The 19,705-nt window shown below is 43.5% G+C and overlaps 1 protein-coding gene across 3 annotated transcripts in view; it reads left to right on the plus strand.

Moving 5' to 3' along the window:
* MCCC1 (methylcrotonyl-CoA carboxylase subunit 1) overlaps window positions 1-19,705 on the plus strand; it is an 82,366-nt gene that overhangs the window by 39,867 nt on the left and 22,794 nt on the right. For all 3 annotated transcript variants that reach the window (XM_041002614.1, XM_041002616.1, XM_041002615.1), the window contains 2 exons: window positions 4,067-4,178; window positions 5,790-5,871. In XM_041002614.1, the coding sequence (XP_040858548.1) occupies window positions 4,067-4,178; window positions 5,790-5,871 (194 nt within the window). The remainder of the gene's footprint in view (window positions 1-4,066; window positions 4,179-5,789; window positions 5,872-19,705) is intronic.

Raw genomic sequence — 19,705 nt, forward strand, 5'->3', positions numbered from 1 at the left:
AGTTGTATGCCAACTGCAATAAGTAAAATCAGACTGTAGACCTGTGGGTGGCATAGCTTAGAAACCTGCCCCAAGGAGAAGACTCTGCTAACCAGAAGTACAATGATCAAGAGCAAAAGAAGAGACAAAGGCACAATGAATATTACTGAAAACTCCCCTGCAAAGGAGCAAAACCCTATGCCAACCTCAGAGTTCACTGAGGAAGACATTGAGAAAATGGGGGACACAGAATTCACAAAACTCATTTTAAAGCTTCTGATCAACAATGAGAAGCACATGCAAGAGTTCAAAGAATTTAAGGAAAATTTTACATAAGCAATAGCAGCAATGTATCAAATCAAGGCTGACATATCAGAAATTAAGAACACAGCAGAGCAAATGAAAAGTACAGTGGAGAGTCTCCAAAGTAGAATGAAACAAGCAGAACAAAGAATCTCAGAAGTGGAAGGTATCTCCTGTCATCATGGGAAAGCAAACAAAAAGCTGGAAGCAGAGCTGGATCAGGCCAAAAAAAGTATTCAAGAATTGAAAGACACTATTAAGAGGCCAAATCTAAGAGTTATAGGAGACCCATAAGGTGTAGAAAGAGAAGCTAAGTTTCAAATGTATTTAATGAAATGATCAAGGAAAATTTCCCTAATCTGGAGAAAGAATTGGGAAACAAGATCCAGGAGGGACACAGAACTCCCAACAGGCTTGCTCAAAAGGGATCTTCACCAAGACACATGATCATCAAGCTCTCTTCAACTGAACATAAGGAAAAGATCCTGAAATGTGCACGTGAAAAACATCAATTGACATATAAAGGAAGGCCAATTAAGCTCACAGGAGATCTCTCCCAGGAAACTCTACAGGCAAGAAGAGAATGGAGTGACATATTCCAGATTTGAAAAGAAAAAAATCGTCAGCCTAGGATAACATATCCAGCAAAGTTTTCTTTTGTCTTTGAAAATGAAATTCAATTCTTCCACAGTAAAGAAAAGTTAAAAGAATTTGCCTCCTTCAAACCTGCCCTACAAATGATACTTTAGGATGTTCTCTTGACAGAGAAGAGGAATAGCGCCTACCAAAACCAAAGGCAAACGGGAAGAACAACCCAGTAAAAAGACAACAGGAGACTAAACCAATGAACAACCCATTGCTAAAATGACAGGACCAAAGTACCACCCCTACAGATTTTGTTTGTTTATTAATTACATTACTTTATGTGACAGAGTTTCATAGGCTCTGGGATTCCCCCAACCCCTCCCCATACCCTCCCCCCATGGTGGATTCCTCCCTCTTGTTGCAGTATTACAGTTCAAATTCAGTCAAGATTCTTTGTTTGCAAATAAATACCAAGCATAGAGTGCAGCATCTTACTGGCCGGATAAATTCAACAGTTTCTTGCCCTCCATACATATGAACCCTGAATGTAAATGGCTTAAGCTGAACGAAACATCATAGATTATTGGACTGGGTTAAAAAACAAAACCCATCTATTTGTTGTCTATTAGAGACACATTTCACCAACGTAAATCAACAGAAACTACTGCATGGGTTTTGATGTTTTTTGTTAGTTTCATCTCTTCAAAACAGTTTCTTGTGATTAAATTCTTCAGTGATCCATAGATCATACAGTAGCATCATTTTCTTCAGGAAGGTTCTTGATTTTCATTTCTTCAGCTACACATTAGTCATATAATAGCATGTTATTTAACTTCATGATGTTGTTAATTTCTTTTTTCTCCCTGTTGATTTTGTTTCATGGCTCTTCATTTAAAGGGATGTATAGTAGCTGTGTAATGGAGACTGTCATATCTAGTAACATGTCATTGAACTTCATGGCATTGTAAATTTCTATTTTTCTTTCTATTGTTGATTTTGTGTCATGACCCTTCATTTAAGGGGATGTACAGTAGCTGTGAAATGGAGACTAACATCCAGATGTGAAGATGCAATGTAGTATGCATTTCTGCTTCCAGATAAAGATGGACTCACAATGAAACTGTTTACTATATCTTGACAATAGGATGCTGAACTCTCTGCCATTGTCCATGCCCGCAATGATGGATATATGACTGTGTATGAAGAACTATATGTTAGTAATGATATAGAGGAACTAGGTGAAACTATCATAAAATGATAATAAGCAATAATAATTAAAAAGAAGCAAGATCTGCACCTTCCACCATACACAAAGATCAAATGTAAATGGATAAATGATCAAAACCAACAACCAGAAATTAACAAACTCTTGGAAGAAAAAGTTGGACATACTCTGCAAGATGTAGGCATGGACATAAACTTCACAGAAAAAACACAAAAAGCAAAAATAGTCAAGACCAAAATAAACAAATGGGACTGCATTAAACTTAGAAGTTTCTGCACAGCAAAGGAAACAATCAACAAAGTAAAAAAGCAACCAACAGACTGGGAGAAGATCTTTGCACACTACACAGGAGACAGAGGGCTAATTTCTAGAATATACAAAGAACCCCAGAACAACAACAGCACTAAAAGAAATAAGCCAGTCAGGAAATGTGTGCAGGAAATGGACAGACACTTTACAAAGGAACAAATTCAAACGGCTAACAAACATGTGCTAATCACACGTTTTAATGGGACGCAGTATGATATATCAAAACAGGTATGCAGGGTGTAATGATCAGGTGGTGAGCCATTTTAATTTATCCTCCATATTACCCCAAATCTGACTATTACAGTGTGAGAAACTAAGGGTTGGGGTGGGCTTTGACCCAGCAGTTGGGACACCAAGCCTGCTGTGTGGGAAACCTGGATTCAGTTTCCAGGCTCCACCTCTAAACACTAGCCTTCTACTAAGGTGAATCCTGGGGCAGCGATGATGGCTCCAGGGTCTGGGTTCTTGCCATCCACTTGGGAGATCTGGATTGAGTTTCTGGCTCCTATATTCCACCTTGGCCTTGGTGGATATTTGAACCATTGGAAATTGTCTCTCTCTCTCTGATAAACTAGTTTTTAAAAACTCTTCATAAAAATATTTCCATTGACCTTTTGAGGATATATGAAACATGATGACAGTTTGGCATTAAAATTTATTTAAGAAATATTTATTTTATTGTTTGAAAGGCAGCATTACAGAGAGAAAAGAGGCAGAGACCAAGAGAAGGGATCTTCCGTCAGCTGTTTCACTCTTCAGATGGCTGTAGGAGCTGGGTTGGCTGGGGCTGGTCCACACTGAAGCCTGGAATTTTTTCCAGGTCTTTTATGTAGATGCAGAGGCCTAGGTACTTGGGCCATCGTCTGCTGCTTTCCCTTAGTGTATTAGCAGGGAGTTGAATCTGAAATGGAGGAGCTAGGACTCAAACCCACACCCATATGCCAGCACCGCAGGCGGCAACGTAACCTGTTAAGCCACAGCATCAGCCCTTATTTTATGTATTTGAAAGGCAGCGTTACAGAGAGGGGGGAAATAACATGTCCTGTTGGTTCACTCCCTAAGTGTCTGCAGTCGCCAGGGCTGGACTAGGGGAAGTCAGGAGCCTAGGACGCCATCTGGATCTCCCTCATGGGCATCAGGGGCTCAAGTCCTTGAGCCGCCTTCTGCTTCTTTCCACTAGCATACTAGTAGGGAACAAAATTAGAAGTGAAAAGCAGCCAGGACTCCAACCAGCACTCAACATGGGACTTTGCTGCTTAGACAGTAGTTTAACTTGCTGTGCCACCCTGCCAGCCTCTGCAATTTGAAGTTTTTATGTAGCCATATGCATCGATTGCTTTCTTGCCAGTTTGTTCTATTTATGACTACCACTACTGTGAGTCTCATTTTGCCCCCCTTTTCTTACTTTCTGGTCATTTCGTACATATCAACTTTTTCCTTTTTAATGTTTACCCTACAAATGGAAGCTTTCATTGAGCTTTCACAAAAGTATAGACCTGTTTCTAAATCCAAAACCTCTCTTTTGAGGCCAAAAAAATGAATATCAAGTCTTCCTTAAAACTAAAAACTGTGGGAATCCTGTTCATTGTGCTCAATGGTATGATTTACTGAATTGTGTTTATCATGCTCAGCAGGGTGTATTTACAAGTGTTCACTTTTCGCTAGGCACATAGAAGTCCAGGTGTTCGGTGACCACCATGGCAATGCCGTGTACTTGTTTGAAAGGGACTGCAGTGTGCAGAGGCGCCATCAGAAGATCATTGAGGAGGCCCCGGCGGTAAGCACCCGGTAAAGGAAAGTGTCAGCTTCTCTGTGGCGGGAGCCTCATCCACTCTCACTTTCTCATCAGAAATCTTGGAAGTTAATGCCTCTCTCCCTCAAAGTCCTGTGGCTGCCTGCTTCCCAGGAGAAATATAATGATGAGGCCTCACTCTCCTGTTGGAGATGTGGAGGGGCTTCAAGTTCCAGGGCTGGACACCACTTCTGGATAGACTGGGGAAAGCTACACAGCTTGAGCAGCTTTACAGAGATGTCTCAGCATGTACTTTAAATTGTGATTAACTGGTATTAATTATGGACATGGATGGAATAGTCTGGTTAATTCAATGTATTTTATATAGAGAAGAATCTTTTGAATCTTTTTTTTTTCACTTCTGTTTCCAGTGTTCCAAAAAAATAGGTTAGTTCATCATCCTGGCTTGTGGATTATGTTATAGAAAAATGAGGATGCTTTCTTTTTAATTTTTTTTAAAGATTTACTTATTTTTATTTGGAAGACGGGTAAGGGGAAAGAGAGAGAGACATGAGACCTTAAATCCACTGGTTCACTCCCCAAATAGCCACAGTGGCCAGAGCTGAGTCTATCTGAAGCCAAGAGCTTCTTCCAGGTCTCCCATGTGGGTGCAGGGTCCCAGGGACTTGGGCAACCTTCCACTGCTTTCTGAAGCCATAAGCTGAGAACTGTATTGGCAGTGGAGCAGCTGGGACACAAACCAGTGTCCATGTGGGATGCTCTTGCCACAGGGCAGAGGACTGGCCTCTGTGTGGCCCCAGAGGAGGGCTTTGGTCTGGCCACTTCTGCTGCCTCAATGTTAGTTGTTTGTTTGTATCTCTTTGAGTCTTCTTCCTCGTTGATTTGAATTGTTATTTGGGTTAAGGCCACCTACTGGGATTGCTTATTTTCAGATTCAAGCTTTTGGACCTTGCCACTGCTAAGAGTTCTAATTCAAAGATATATACATGTTGTGTTTTGTTGATATGTATTTCCAAAAATGTCACAAAACAGATTTCTGATTAATCAGTTTGTTTTTCTTATGTTAATTTCTCTGCAGAGTGTATAATACTATTTGAAGTAAATGTTGACAAATTTCAGGAAACATTATTTAAGCAAAGACTGCTTCAATGTGTATTTATAGAGCACCCTCTTAGAATGATAAAAAAAAACTTTGATGTGTTTCTTTCAATCAGACTTTATTAATTTGGAATCTTAAGGCTTTGTCCATCATTCCAAGATCATCATTAGGATCAGCTTGCTGTGTTATTCTGAAAGGAAATGGGATCACAGGAAAGTTTTCATGTTGGTCCATGTAATTGTAGATGAGTACATAGCTATAACAGTTATCATCTAGGTACAAGGGATAAGGATTTGTAATTATGCTAAGCAGTATATGTGATTCATGCAAATTATTAGCAGAACCACTAACCGTCAGTATTTTGACAGTTGAACTGCAATAAGACAGTGTGCCTTGATGAAGTAGATGTGTTAACTTTTTTATCTTTTTAATGCAATATTTGCTACATGGAAATAGCACATTTTATTTTTATGAAAAATTTCTAGTAAGGCAAGCTTTGAATGGAGATTTACTTTAAATATGTATTTTTTTTATAGCCTGATATTAAGCCTGAAGTAAGAAAAAAGCTTGGAGAAGCTGCAGTCAGAGCTGCTAAAGCTGTAAATTATGTTGGAGCAGGTATGGTTTGTTAAAATTTGCTTCTAACGGAAGAGTTGAAACAGCATTATGTTTCAGAAGGCAAGAAAAAATATAGTTTGAATCAATGAGTTTTTACTTGACTATAACCATAGGGAGAAATACATTCTTTAACATTTTTACCTATTTATTTAAGAAGCCTAGAACAGAGGTCATCCATCTGCTGGTGTACTCCCCAGATGTCCCAAAGGGTGAGGTTTGGGACAGGCATTGTAGCTCAGGGCATTAAGCTGCTACCTGTGACACTGACATCCCACAGGGACATCAGCTCATCTCAGATGCTCCATCTCCCATCCAACTTCCTACTAATGTACCTGGGAAAGCATTGAGTAATGACCCAAGACCTTGGCTCTTTGCATCCATGTGGGAGACAACTGGCCAAACTCCTAGCTTCTGGCTTTGGTCTGTCCCAGCCCTGGCTTTTACGCGTTTTGGGAAATGAGCCAGCAGATGGAAGATAATTGCTCTGTTTGTCACTCATGCTCTCCCTCTCTATATAACTCTGCCTTTCAGAAGTGGATTTTTTTTTTTTTAATTATGAAAAGGTGAAAGGAAAGGCAGACCAAAGCTAGGAGTCTGGAACTCAATGCAATTCTCTTGTATGGATATAATGGATCTGAACACTTACGCTGTCACTGCTGCCTCCCAGGAGTCCCATTAGCAGGAACCTGGAATCAGAAGTTATTCTGGGACTCAAACCCAGGCCCTCTGATATGGACACAGGTATCCCTGTCAGTATCTCAGTCAATGTATCAAACTTCTGCCCCAGAAATAGATTCTGTTGAGGCCCTCCTTGTATACATGTTAATGTTCGTATTCATGTTTATTTTAAATTTTTGTTTGAAAGGGTTACAATGAGAGGGAAAGAAAGAGAGAAAATGTCCATCTGTTGATTTACTCTCCTAATGGCCACATCTACAGGAGCTGAGCCAGGCTGAAGCTGGAAGCCTGTATTATCTGGGTTGGCATGCAGAAAGCAGGGGCCCAAGCACTCAGGCCACTTCCAGTGCTTCTCCAGGTAGGGAGTTGGATTGGAAGTTGGTGCAGGCAGGATTTGAACTGGAACTTATACAGGATGCTAGCATCATAGGCAACAATTTAATCTATTGTGCCACAAAGCCAACCCCACATATATGTTTAGAATAAAGATTTTACCAAACAGTACTTGGCTGTTATTATATCTGATGAGTTTTTATACCCTTTGGTTCTATTTTAAAATACAACACTGGGCCTGGAATGATAGCCTAGTGGCTGATTGCTTCCCATGTACACACCAGGATCCCATAAGAGTGTCAGTTTGCATCCTGGCACTCCACTTCCCATCCAGCTCTCTTCTTGTGGCCTGGAAAAGCAGGAGTGGACGGCCCAAAGCCTTGGGACCCTGCACTTGCACTGGAGACCCAGAAGAAGCTCTGCTGGGGCAACTTGCAGAATGAACCAGCAAATGGAAGATAGTTTGTCTCTGTTTCTCGCTGTATATCTGCCTTCCCAGTTAAAAAAATAAAAACTTAAAAAAAACAATATATCACTAAATTAATTTTCTTTTTAACTTTGTACATTTTAAATTTACTAAAATATTCTTTTATTTATTTGAAAGCCAGAGTTGCAAAGAGATAGAGAAAGAGATATAAGAGAGCATCCAACTCTGTTTCACTCCCTAAATAGCTTCAATCACCAAGACTGGGCAACACCAAAGCCAGGGGCTGCATTCAGGTCTCCCATAGGGGTGCAGGAGTCTGAGTACTTGGGTCATTGCTGATTTTCCTAGACAATAAGCAGGGAGCTGGGTGGGAAGTGAAACAGCCAGAACATGAACTAGCACTCATATGGGATGCTGCCTTTACAAGTGGTGGCTTAAAAGTACTGTGCAGCAACATTGATCCCAAAACTTTTATATTTTAGAACAATTTTTTAAGATTTATTTTTATTTTAAATGCAGGTTTTTACAGACAGAATAAGAGAGACAGAGAGAAAGGTCTTCTATCCACTGGTTCACTTCCTAAATGACTGCAACAGCCTGAGCTAAATCAATCCAGAACCAGAAGCCAGGAGATTCTTCCAGGTCTTCCATGTTGGTGCACGGGCCCAAGGCCCTGAGCCATCTTCCCTTGCTTTCCCAGGCCACAAACAGGGAGATGGATTGGAAGTGGAACAGCTAGAACCCGAACAGGCGCCCATATGGGATGCTGGTACCAGAGGCAGAGGATTAATGCTCTATGCCACTGTGCTATTCCCTTAGAACAAATTTTAAGTTCCTTGCAAAATTGAACAGAGTAGAATTCCCATACACTTCCTCCTGCCTCACCCTGTACACAGACACTCTCTCTCTCTCTCTCTCTCTCTCTCTCTCTCTCTCTCTCTCCCTCTCCAGCACTGCCTGTGTTCTTGTACCACAACAATTCATTTGTTAAAATTACTGAGCCTTACATTATCACTCATTATCACTAGCCAAATCATTATCACTCAAGTTCATAGTCTATGCCAGGGTTTACTCTTGATATTGTGGGTTCTGTGGGGTTTGTAGACTGTTTAAGTGTATGTGTCTGCCATGGTAGTATGATGTGGAATAGTTTCATTGTCCTTAACCTCCAGTGTACTCTGTTGATTCATCCCTCTCTATCTCCCTAGTCCCTGCCCCTGCAGGTGTTTTGACTACCTCCATAGCTTGGCCTTTCCCAGAATGTTATACAACTGGAATCCTACAGTGTCTAGCCTTCCCAGACAGCCTTCTTATTCTTAGTGCTATGCACCAATATCTTCTCCCTGAGAGCTCATTTCTTTGTTACAATGAATAATCTTCATTTTAAAATGTATTGGATTTTATCCCTTTACCTACTTATAGACATCGTAATTGCTCCCAGATTTTGACAATTATGAATAAAATGACAATAAGCATTCATATGCAGGTTTTTATTTGGGCGTAATTTTTCAGTTCATGCATGTTAGTTCCATGGAAAGTGATTGCGGAGTTATATGAAGTGTTGCTTAGTTTTGGAACACACTGCTGAGCTGCTTTCCAGAATGGCTCTACCATTTTGTACTTTAGCCAGCAGCAACTGAGGGTGCCTGTCACTGCAAGTCCTCCCCAGTGTTTGTGACCAGCAGCTTTGGCTTTGGGTCATTTGCTATTATGTTTGTTTTAATTTTCACTTGACTAATGATATGATGCTGAATATCTGTTCCATCTAGTAGATTTTTTTTTTCCATCTGTATAGCGTCACTGATAAAGTGTCTATTCTTGACTTTCGTCCATTTTTAAAAATCTGGTTGTATTTTCTAATTGGTGAGTTTTGAATAATAATCTTTTACCTCTCATTCTGGTGCCTGTCTTCTCATTCTCTTGATACTATCTGTTACAAAGAAGATTTTTATTAAACCCAGTTGCTCAGCTCTTTCTTTCATGGGTTAGGCCTTTAGGAAGAAAAGTCATCATGATACCATTTAATTAGGTATCCTGTATTTTCTTGTAGAAGTTTAGCAGCCTCAAAAAATTAAAACAAACAACAAAAAAAAGAAGTTTAATAGCCTTACATACATTTAGATGTATTATCCATTTTGAGTTAATTTTAGGAAAGGAAATAAAGTTTAGTATGTAATTTTTGTTTTTTTGCCTGTTTTTTTCGCACACCATTTTTGGAAAAGGCTGTATTTGTTTCATTGTTTTGCCTTCCTGACGTTGTCAAAGGTTAGTTAAGAGTGGGACAGTATCGGTCTAGCAGTTAAGACGGTGATTAATTTAACTTCCTTCGACATCGGGTTATGGTTCAACCCAGCCGTGACTCCTGACTTAGCTTCCTGCCAGAGCAGACCCTGTGGGGCAGCGCTGCCGCCAGTGTGGGAGCCCGGCTTGAGTCCCCAGCTCCCCGCTTCTCCTAGTCTGTCCTAGCCGTCAAGTACATTTGGAGAGCAAACTAGCACATGGGAGCTCTGTCCCTCTTGTCTCTGCCTCGCGAATATTTTAAAACCATTAGTTAAGTATATTAATACGCATCATTTCTGCAGTCTGTCCTATTGAATTGATGTATTTGTTCTTTCAGCATTACCAAAATATTTTGGACTATGGTAACTTTTTCGTAAGTTTTGAAGTTGGGCAGTGTCATTCTTCAGCTTTTGTTTTCTTTTATTCTTTAAGATTTATTTATTTTTATAGGAAAGTCAGATATACAGAGAAGAGACAGAGAGGAAGATTTTCTATCTGATGATTCACTCCCCAGGTGGCTGCAATGGCCTGAGCTGCACTGATCTGAGGCCAGAAGCCAAGAGCCTCTTCCAGGTCTCCCATGCCGGTGCAGGGTCCCAAGGCTTTGGGCCATCCTCAGCTGTTTTCCCACACCACAAACAGGAAACTGGATGGAAAGCTAGGCTGCCAGGATTAGCATCAGCACCCTTATGGGATCTCTGAACATGCAAGACAAGGACTTTAGCCACTAGGCTATGGCACCGGGCCTTATTTTCTCTTATGCTTAAGTAGGATTTCTAGTATGAGGCTAAAAAGAAGTGGTAAGAAGGAACATCTTGTTTTGTTCCTAATTATGGTGGAAAAGCTTCTAGTTTTTCACCATTAAATATTATATTAGCTATAGCATTCCTGTGGATTCATCTCTCAACTTGAGGAACCTTTCTTCTGTTCTTGGTTTGTAGAGAACTTTTATTGTGAATGAGTATTAAGTTCAAAGCTTTATCTGCATGTATTAAAATGAATTGATTTATTGTCAAATATTGAACTAATCTTTCATATCTGAGGTAGTTTCTGCTTGGTCTTGGTGTAGACTCCTTGTCTATATTATTGGGTTCAGTTTACTAGTATTTTGTCGAGGATTTTTACATCCATTGATATTCCTGAGACATAATGATCTATGGTTCTTGTATCTGTCTGGTTTGGGTATTAAACTATGCTGGTTTATAGACTGAGTTAAGAAGTGTTTTGTCTGCTTTTCCTTCTGAAAGAAATTATAGAGTTTTATTTATTTATTTATTTATTTGTAGAGTTTTATTTAGAGGCTTTTGGGGAAGACACTTCAAGGAGAGATCTCTGGATCCGGTGCTATCTCTTTGTTATGGGGTACAGCCAATGATAGCCAGCACCCATTGACAGTGGGCAAATGAAATATGGCTGTGTCCCCTACCCTCTGAAGGTGGGGCCTAACAGCAATGGAATGTTAATTCCATCATTAACTCCCCCATCCTAATTTAGCCAGGATATTGGAAGTCCAATTAGTCTAGGTGTTTTTAGCTACTAGCCCAGTTCCTGTTCCTGCCGATCCCAACAAGCACTAATCGACTCCTTAGCCCACAACACTTAGGTATTCACTCCTGCCCACCTGTGACTCACCTATCAACTAAGAGGGGATGTATTGCATTGTCGTGTAACCACTCCCCTCACAAGCCCCTTTAAAAGGCCCATGAAGCAAGGGCTCTCACTCTCTTTCTGGCCTGGTGCTTGCATTACTCTGGTACCTCGACTCTTGGCTGACCCAATACAGGCAACCCCCTGGGCATGGTCCCTGTGTACTACTTAGATTGGACAATGGATATAGTAATGTTTCTGGTTTGTGTGCTGTCAGGAGTTCCAGGAGAGGTGAGGCCTAGCAGCAGTGGAATGTGGGCAGAGAAGCCAGGGGAAGGTGAATGTCTGCAGCTTTGCAAGTGTGTCCAGGTTACTCATTGCATATCTCTTAGAATAACTTATATTGTTTGGGAAGCTGGGACATAGGTCTTCAGCTTAATGGATGGACTTAAGGATAATGACCATTTGATCCTTTTGGAATTATGTTTGGTTGAATTATGATTGGTTGGATTGCTGTATGGATTTGTGATTTGCTATGTACTCTATTATCACCAAGCTTAATTAATAAAGACTCCTTAATAAACCTTAGACATGTCTGGTGTGCTCTCACTCACACCCCACAACATCTTTTTGTAGGTATTAATTATTAATTGTTTCTTTAATAGATACAGTTGCTTCAGTTGTCCATTTGGCAGAGTGTGTCTCTCAAGGAATTGATTCATTTAATCTGGTTATCAAATTTGTGGGCATGAAATTAACTATAATATTTGCTTATTGTCCTAGTTCAAAATGTTTAGAATTTTCTCTTGAGATTTCTTTTTTGGACATGTATGTTATTTAGAAATGTTTTGTTTAAAATTCAAATATTTGGAGGTTTCACAGTTCTCTTATTTTTCTAAGATTTATTTTAAATCAGATGTATAGAGAGAGAAAGAGAGGGAGAGAGGCAGAGCTCTTCCATCCTTTGGCTCATTGCCAACCTCATAATAGCATGATATTTTTATTAATCCCCTTTCTTTAAATCTGTGTGTCTTTATTTTATTATAGTGGAATTATTTTTAAAGTATGGTTATTGCAACCGGCATTGCGGTAGAACATGTAAAGCTGCCATCTTTGCACTGGCCTCACATATGGGTGCTGGTTTGAATCTCAGCTATTCTTCCAACCTAGCTCTCTGCTAGCAGCCTGGGCAAAGCTGCAGTGTTTGGGCTCCTGTTACCCATGACAGAGACCAGGAAGAAGCTCCTGGCTCCTGGATTCATCCCTGGCCAATGTAGCTGTCTGGGAAATGAACCAGAAGGTGGAACATCTCTCTCTGTAACTCTTTCAGATAAATAAATCTTTTTTTTTTTTTTTTTTTTTTATAAGATTTTATTTTGACATTTTTTACATAGTTAATTAGGGTAAGAAGGTTCAAGGGCTACATGAAAGTGGATAATACTAGTATGTTTTCCATATTGTTACCTTCATGTTTAAAGGGGGTTATTTAAGGGAGAAGGCCCACCCAATTTCCCACCCTCCCCAGGTCCCGGATGTAGGGCATGCTCTGAGGTTCTTGCTCAAGTGGTTTTGATATTGCCACAGTCATGAATCGCTGTCAATCTTGCCACTCCAAGCACTATGAGATCTTTGAAAAATCAACTGATTGACATAGTCCATCATAGCTCAGATGGTTGCTTGACCTGTTCTGTCTTCTCTCTTTTCTTCGTTAGGGTTCTGAGTCCAGCATTTAGATTAGGAAGATCTCCAAAGAAACTTCTTGTATGTGCTAACAAGTACAGGGCCTGGCACCGTCCATCGCTCCAATCAGCTGGTGGTTGCAGTTGCTGGGTTGGTTCTGTTTTCACTCCCGACTTCCACTGGAACCAATGGGTGTTGCAGTCCAGCCTGGTTCTGCCCAGCACATACTTGGCCCTCACATAAACCAGCGGGAGCTGCAGCCTAGGTTGGAGCGACCCACAATAACCCCCACCAGACCCACTCCCTACCCTGGTTTGCCAGTAAGTGTAGCAGTAATCCAGTCTGTCCCACACCCCATTCCACCCCAGCCGCTATCTTAGTTATCTTAGTTTTATGTCCTGTGAAAGTGGTAACCCAAGAGGGATGAGCCCACTATTTCCCTCCCAGGCCTCTCCCACTCCCAGATTCCAGTTGATGCTGCGTCTAAGCCCAAACAACCCTTGCCCACTTTAATTTTGCTTGCACCAGTAGGAATAATCCGCCGAGTCCGGCTTTTCCCTGATCTGGTCCGCATGAGGCGCACAGGTGTGGTAGCTCTGCCCAGTCTGGTCTGCCCCCATCCCAGCCCATGCTCTCCTGCGGAAGTAGCTGTCCTGCAAAGGAACCCTCCCTTATTCCCCTGCCGGCTCTGCCCACTTCCTTTCTTGTTCTCAGGCTGGTAGGGCGCTGCGGTCGCTTCCGGTACAGGCAACCTCACCTCGGCATTCCATAATGTGCACTAGTCTTTGTTGCGACCAACCCTAGGTCGGCCCACACTGGTGCCTGGATTTGCCAGTGGATAATGTGGACAGATTCAGCCTGGTCTTGCTCCAACGTCTGCCAATTGTATGCCAGTGGGTAGCTTTCCATGGCCTTTTCTGGGCTGTTTCCTATCATGTTTCTTGCGTTTACCTGCCGGGTCTGTGTCCTGCCAGAGGAGTTGCCCAGGCTCCTCCATCAGAACCTCTCCCAATGCCAGGTTTCACGCTTACCAGTGGGTCCATGAGCCAACCCTACTCAGTCCACCTCCTGTAATAACAGGAACTGTGGCTTTTCCTGTCTGGCCTTCCACCCAATCTGGTTCTTGCTGTTGGATGTTCCAGCCCAGCCATGGTTTGTCTATACCCACATATGGCTCACACATGGCTCAGTAGGGGTTTGAGACCCTGCCTGGTCCATCCCACATCTGCCCTGGTCCTCCAGAACACCAGGGGGAGTCGGGGTCCGGCCCGGTTCGGTGCATCCAATCCCAGTCCACACTTGTGCCAAGGGAGACTACAACTGTTTCCAGATCAGAACGCAGCTCCCCTTCCAGGCCATGTGCCTCTTGGTGGGAACCTCAGCCCAGCTAGGGTTGTCCCCTTTGCTCCCCAACCGGGTCTGTTCCCAGCCATAGATCACTTGCCTGCCAATGGATGCTCTGACTCAGCTTGGCACAGCTCCTCACCTGTCCAGACCTCTGCCTTAGACACTGTGGCTTAGCGTCCCTGGCTCCCACAGACCAGCAGGTACAAGAACCTAGCTCGGCAAGACCTCTGCTCCCTCCTGGTTTCTAGTTTTACTTGTGGGCTAAGGTTTGTTCAGTCGTGCCTAAACTACTCTGTTCCATTACCAGTTGACACATTGGCCAACTGTTGGAGCTACTTTTGCAGGACAGGCCCCAAGCCCTAGCTTCTGCATGACTGGTATTTGGTACTCAGAATTATTAGTGATTACAAGTTTTGCTAAGGAAGAGTTACTGCCTGTTTCAGGTCCAAGAAGCACAATGGGTTCAAACTGGAGGGAATTAAGCAGCAACTCAAAGAACCAAATCCCCAGAGCTCCCCGGCCGGGCGGCCAGCAGGCAGAGCCTGGCACCAAATGGCGCACTGGCCGCCCGAGGACAGCTCAGCACATGGCGGCTGTCCGGGATCCAGGCATGAGACGCCCCGTCCTGAGACCCACCAGCTGCCAGGAGGCAGCTGGAGGTTTAAATAACCCAGGCCCAAGGTCGCCCCCCTCCCAAATCCCATTCACCGCCCCATGAGGGCGGCGGGTGGGTGTCGGGCCTGCCCAGCCCCGGAGGCCTCCCCCTCGGTCTACTCACCCCGAAGGAAGCGGCCCCCGGAACCAGCAGGCCCGAGGACAGCTCAGCACGTGGCGGCTGTCCGGGATCCAGGCATGAGACGCCCCGTCCTGAGACCCACCAGCTGCCAGGAGGCAGCTGGAGGTTTAAATAACCCAGGCCCAAGGTCGCCCCCCCTCCCAAATCCCATTCACCGCCCCATGAGGGCGGCGGGTGGGTGTCGGGCCTGCCCAGCCCCGGAGGCCTCCCCCTCGGTCTACTCACCCCGAAGGAAGCGGCCCCCGGAACCAGCAGGCCCGAGGACAGCTCAGCACATGGCGGCTGTCCGGGATCCCCCACCCAGATAAATAAATCTTAAAATAAAAAGTTTACAAACCACTTAAGCAGAACCCCTGGAGCATGCTCCACATCAGTACCCTGGAATGACATTGGTTGGCTGTTCCCCATCCCTGGGTACTGAGGCTGTTGGGAAGCTGGGTGTGGCTTCTCCCTTTATTTCCCTTCTTACCCCGGATACAGGAAGAAGAAGCAGAAAATGTGGAAACAGTGTTCCCACCCACTTTCTCCTGATCCTTGGTCCTTCTCAATCAAATCAACTATGTAAATATCATGAAAAGAAAATGAGAAAAGTTTACTTATTTTTCTCTGCTTAAAAGAGATGTCTTGTCTGCTGACTCACTCCCCCATATCCCTAGAATAGCCAGGGCTTGGCCAGGACAGAGCCAGGAGCCTGGAATCCTGTTTGGGTTTCCCACTTGGGGGCAGAGACCCAGCTCTTGTGCTCAACTTAGCCGCCTCCCCAGATAAATTAACAGGAAGCTAGTTCAGAGGGCAGGAGTAGTTGGGACCTGAACCAGCCACTCCAGTATAGGATGGGAGCTCCCCAAGCAGCAACTCAACTGCTGAGCTGCAATATCTGCCCGGTAAAGTGGCTTTCCTGTTTATAGAAGAGTATAAATCTTTTCTTTTTAAAGATTTATTTATTTTCATTGGAAAGACGGATATACAGAGAGGAGGAGAGATAGAGAGGAAGAGCTTCCGCTGGTTGATTCACTCCCCAAGCACCAGCCGCAACAGCTGAGCTGAGCCAATCCGAAGCCAGGAGCCTCTTCCAGGTCTGCCATGTGGGTGCAGGGTTCCAAAGCCTTGGGCTGTCCTCGACTGCTTTCCCAGGCCACAGGCAGGGAGCTGGATGGGAGCGGGGCTGCCGGGATTAGAACCGGCACTCGTATGGGATCCTGGCACATTCAAGGACTTTAGCCATTACACCATCGTGCCGGGCCCTATAAATCTTTTTTAAAAGATATTTATTATTGGGCCTAGCGCAGTGGCACAGTGGTTAAGGTCCTCGCCTTGCACGCCCGGGATCCCATATGGGCGCTAGTTCTAATCCCGGCAGCCCCGCTTCCCATCCAGCTCCCTGCCTGTGGCCCGGGAAACCAGTGGAGGACGGCCCAAAGCTTTGGGACCCTGCACCCGCATAGGAGACCTGGAAGAAGTTCCTGGCTCCTGCCGTCGGATCGGCATAGCATAGCATCGGCCGTTGCGCTCACTTGAGGAGTGAATCATTGGACGGAAGCTCTTCCTCTCTCTATATCCGCCTTTCCAATAAAAATTAAAAAATAAATCTTTTGGAAAGACAGATATATATCAAGGAAGAGAGGCAGACAGGACAATCTTTCATCCGTTGATTCACTTCCTAAGTGGCCACAACGGCCGGAGCTGCACCAATCCAAAGATAGGAGCCTGAGCCTTTTCTGGGTCTCCCACATGGGTGCAGGGTCCCAAAGCTTTGGGCCGTCCTCAATTGCTTTCCCGGGCCACAGGCAGGGAGTTGGATGGGAAGCAGAACCACAAAGATTAGAACTGGTGCCCATATAGCATAAGGGTGTGCAAAGCAAGGACATTAGCTGCTTAGACTACCGTGCTGGGCCATATTTTGAATAATTATTTGTTAGGTCATCTAAGAATAAGGACAAAAAGTTTTATCTTCATTTATTCATTTTCAGTGCTCTTCCTTTCCTTATGTAGATTCAGATGTCTAACTTTGATCATTTTTCTTCTCTCTAAAGAACTCTTTTGAACACTTTTGCAAGGAGCCTGGAAGTCTGCTGCCACAAACTCAATTTTTATTTGTCCTTTCTTTTTAGAAGTTCTGCTTATTTATTTGAAGGCAGAGTGATAGCTGGAGAAGCAGGGATAGAAGGAGCAAACGAGAGAGAGAAACAGAAAGTGGTGGGGGAGAGGGATATGTATATATATCCCAAGGCTTTGGGCCGTCCTTGACTGCTTTCCCAGGCCACAAGCAGGGAGCTGGACGGGTAGCTAGGCCGCTGGGACATGAGCCAGGGCCCTATCATTCACTTTTGTAGGTTAATTTTGTATCATAATTCTGATAAGGTTTTTTTTCCCCTCTCAGTATGATCTTTTGCCAACAGGTGCTGGCATCCTATAGGGGCACTGGTTGATGTCCTGGCTGCTCCACTTCTGGTCCAGCTCCCTGCTTGTGGCCTGGAAAAGCAGCAGAGAATGGCCGCAGTCATTGGGGGACCGTGGAGAGGGGTGGCTCATGGCTTCAGATTCTCTCTGCTCTGGCTGCTGCAACCATTTGGGGAGGGGTGGATGTGAACCAGTAGATGGAGGATCTTTCTCTCTGTCTCTACTTCTCTCTGTAGATCTGCCTTTGCAATGAAGATCAATAAATCTTTTTTAAAAATACATTTTAAAAAGGTTTTTCTTAAGCTTTGAATTTCTGAGTTTTAAATGTAACATGCCTATGATGTGTATTTTGGACAGAGCGGGGACATTTGTCTTCAGTGTCCTCTGAGTTTCCTGGAGCTGTGATTTATCATCTGACAATTTGAGGAAATTCTCAATCATCATCGCTGCTATTTCTTTCTCTTTTTTCCTGCTTTCCCATGATATGTGTTCTACCCCTTTTATAGCCATTGTTAAATCCTTTGTTCCTGCTTGTTTTGGAAGATTCTGTTGTATCCTCAGGCTCCGAGAAATTTGTCTCAGTGTGTCCATCCTGCTGATGAACCCATAATAGCATGCTTCATTTCTATGTTTTTCTCAACACTGACGTTTCTTTTTGATTCTTAGAATTGCCATCTCTCAGCCTGCAATATCCACCTGTTCTTGCATATTGTCTACTTTTTCCATTAGCGCTATTAGCATATTAATCATAATTTTTAAAAATCATGTTCTGATCGTTCTTTTTTTTATGAATTCCAGTAATCTTTTTTTTTTTTAATTTTTTTATACAGTTTAGTTGGTGCTGGGGTCTCCCTTTCCCCTCCCCCAAGTTCCCTATCCTCCCCTCTGTCCTCCTCTCTAGTCTCACTGTTCTGATAATTCTAATATTCTTCCCATATATGGCTCTGATTCTGATGTGTATTCAGTCTCCAAACTGGTCTTTTGTTTGGGGTTTTGTTTTTTGTTTTTTCCTTTTAATATGCCTAGTAAGCTGAATTTCACCAATGCTCCTCTGTTTTTATTTTGTTCTCCATCTGTTAGGTGGGACAGGATGGCCGGAGGGACTGGGATTGAGTATTTTCCTTCTGGTCTGATAGGAATGCCAGCAACTCAGGCTCAGGTGAAAGGAGTCTCTCTTGAGGACTGGTCTTACTAAGAATGGAGAGGCGTGGGCCAGCACTGTAGCGTAAGAGATTGAGTCTGCCTGCAGTGGCAGTATTCCATATAGGTGCCAGTTCAAGTCTTGGCTCCTTCACTTCTACCTAACTCCCTGATGATACACTTGACAAAGCAGCAGAGTTTGGCCCAAGTACTTGGTGCCTGCACCCATGTGGGAGAACTGGAGGAAACAGTTGAATCTGAATGACAGGGTGGAGGGCCTAGCTGCAAAATGGGAGGAGGGCTTTTCTGGAGGAATTGATCATTGTATTTTCATTACAGTGTTGGTTCTCTGGTTGTATTCCATTGAGGAAGTCAGCTCATGCACATTTAAAGCAGTTGGGTTTTGCTATTTAAATGAAATCCTGGGGACAGCGCTGTGTCACCATGTAGGTACCTGTTTGAGTTCCAGCTGTTTCACTTCCAAAGCTGCTCCCTGCATATGCCTGGGAAAAGGAAGGTGTGGGATAGGAATGCAAGATGGTGCAATGTTAGGGATCTTACCACTCATGTTGGGGGACCTGGAAGAAGCCCCTGGCTCCTGGTTTTGTTCTGGCCCAGCCCTGGCCATTGTGGCCGCTTGGGGAGTAATCCAGTAGATGGAAGATTTCTCTGTCTCTCCTCTGTTTCTGTAATTCTGCTGTTCAAATAAGTAAATCATGAAGCCTTAATAAATGAATGAAACCACAATAAAGTTAGGGGAGATTTTGTCAGGCTTAATAAAATGCCAATAGATACAACATTAATACAAGGTTAAGTTACAAACAACCTTTCAATGGATCACAGGCAAAAGGACTTTGAAAGGAAACTCAGAAGGCCTGTAATCAAGAAAAAGAAAGTCTCTTCCTCCACAGAGTAAGCATGAAGTAAGGTACCAGGGTGCGAGGTTCCTGGGGCTCCTGGTGCTCTGTGTAGTGACCACGGTCCAGCCACGTGCTCACAGCTCTGGTGACCAAGACTGATTCCCAGTTTGAACGTAACTGTTGACTCACAATTCCAAGTACATGTTCCAATTGCTACATTTCAGGCAGCTCCCTGCTTTTGTCTGAGACTCATTTGTTGAGTCAAAATGTGAGATGTAGTTGGTGTGAAATGCCGAGTGTTTCCCG

This window comes from Ochotona curzoniae, unplaced genomic scaffold (genome assembly GCF_017591425.1).
Source record: "Ochotona curzoniae isolate NIBS_2020 unplaced genomic scaffold, NIBS_Ocur_1.0 scaffold_2587, whole genome shotgun sequence".
NCBI lineage: Eukaryota > Metazoa > Chordata > Mammalia > Lagomorpha > Ochotonidae > Ochotona > Ochotona curzoniae.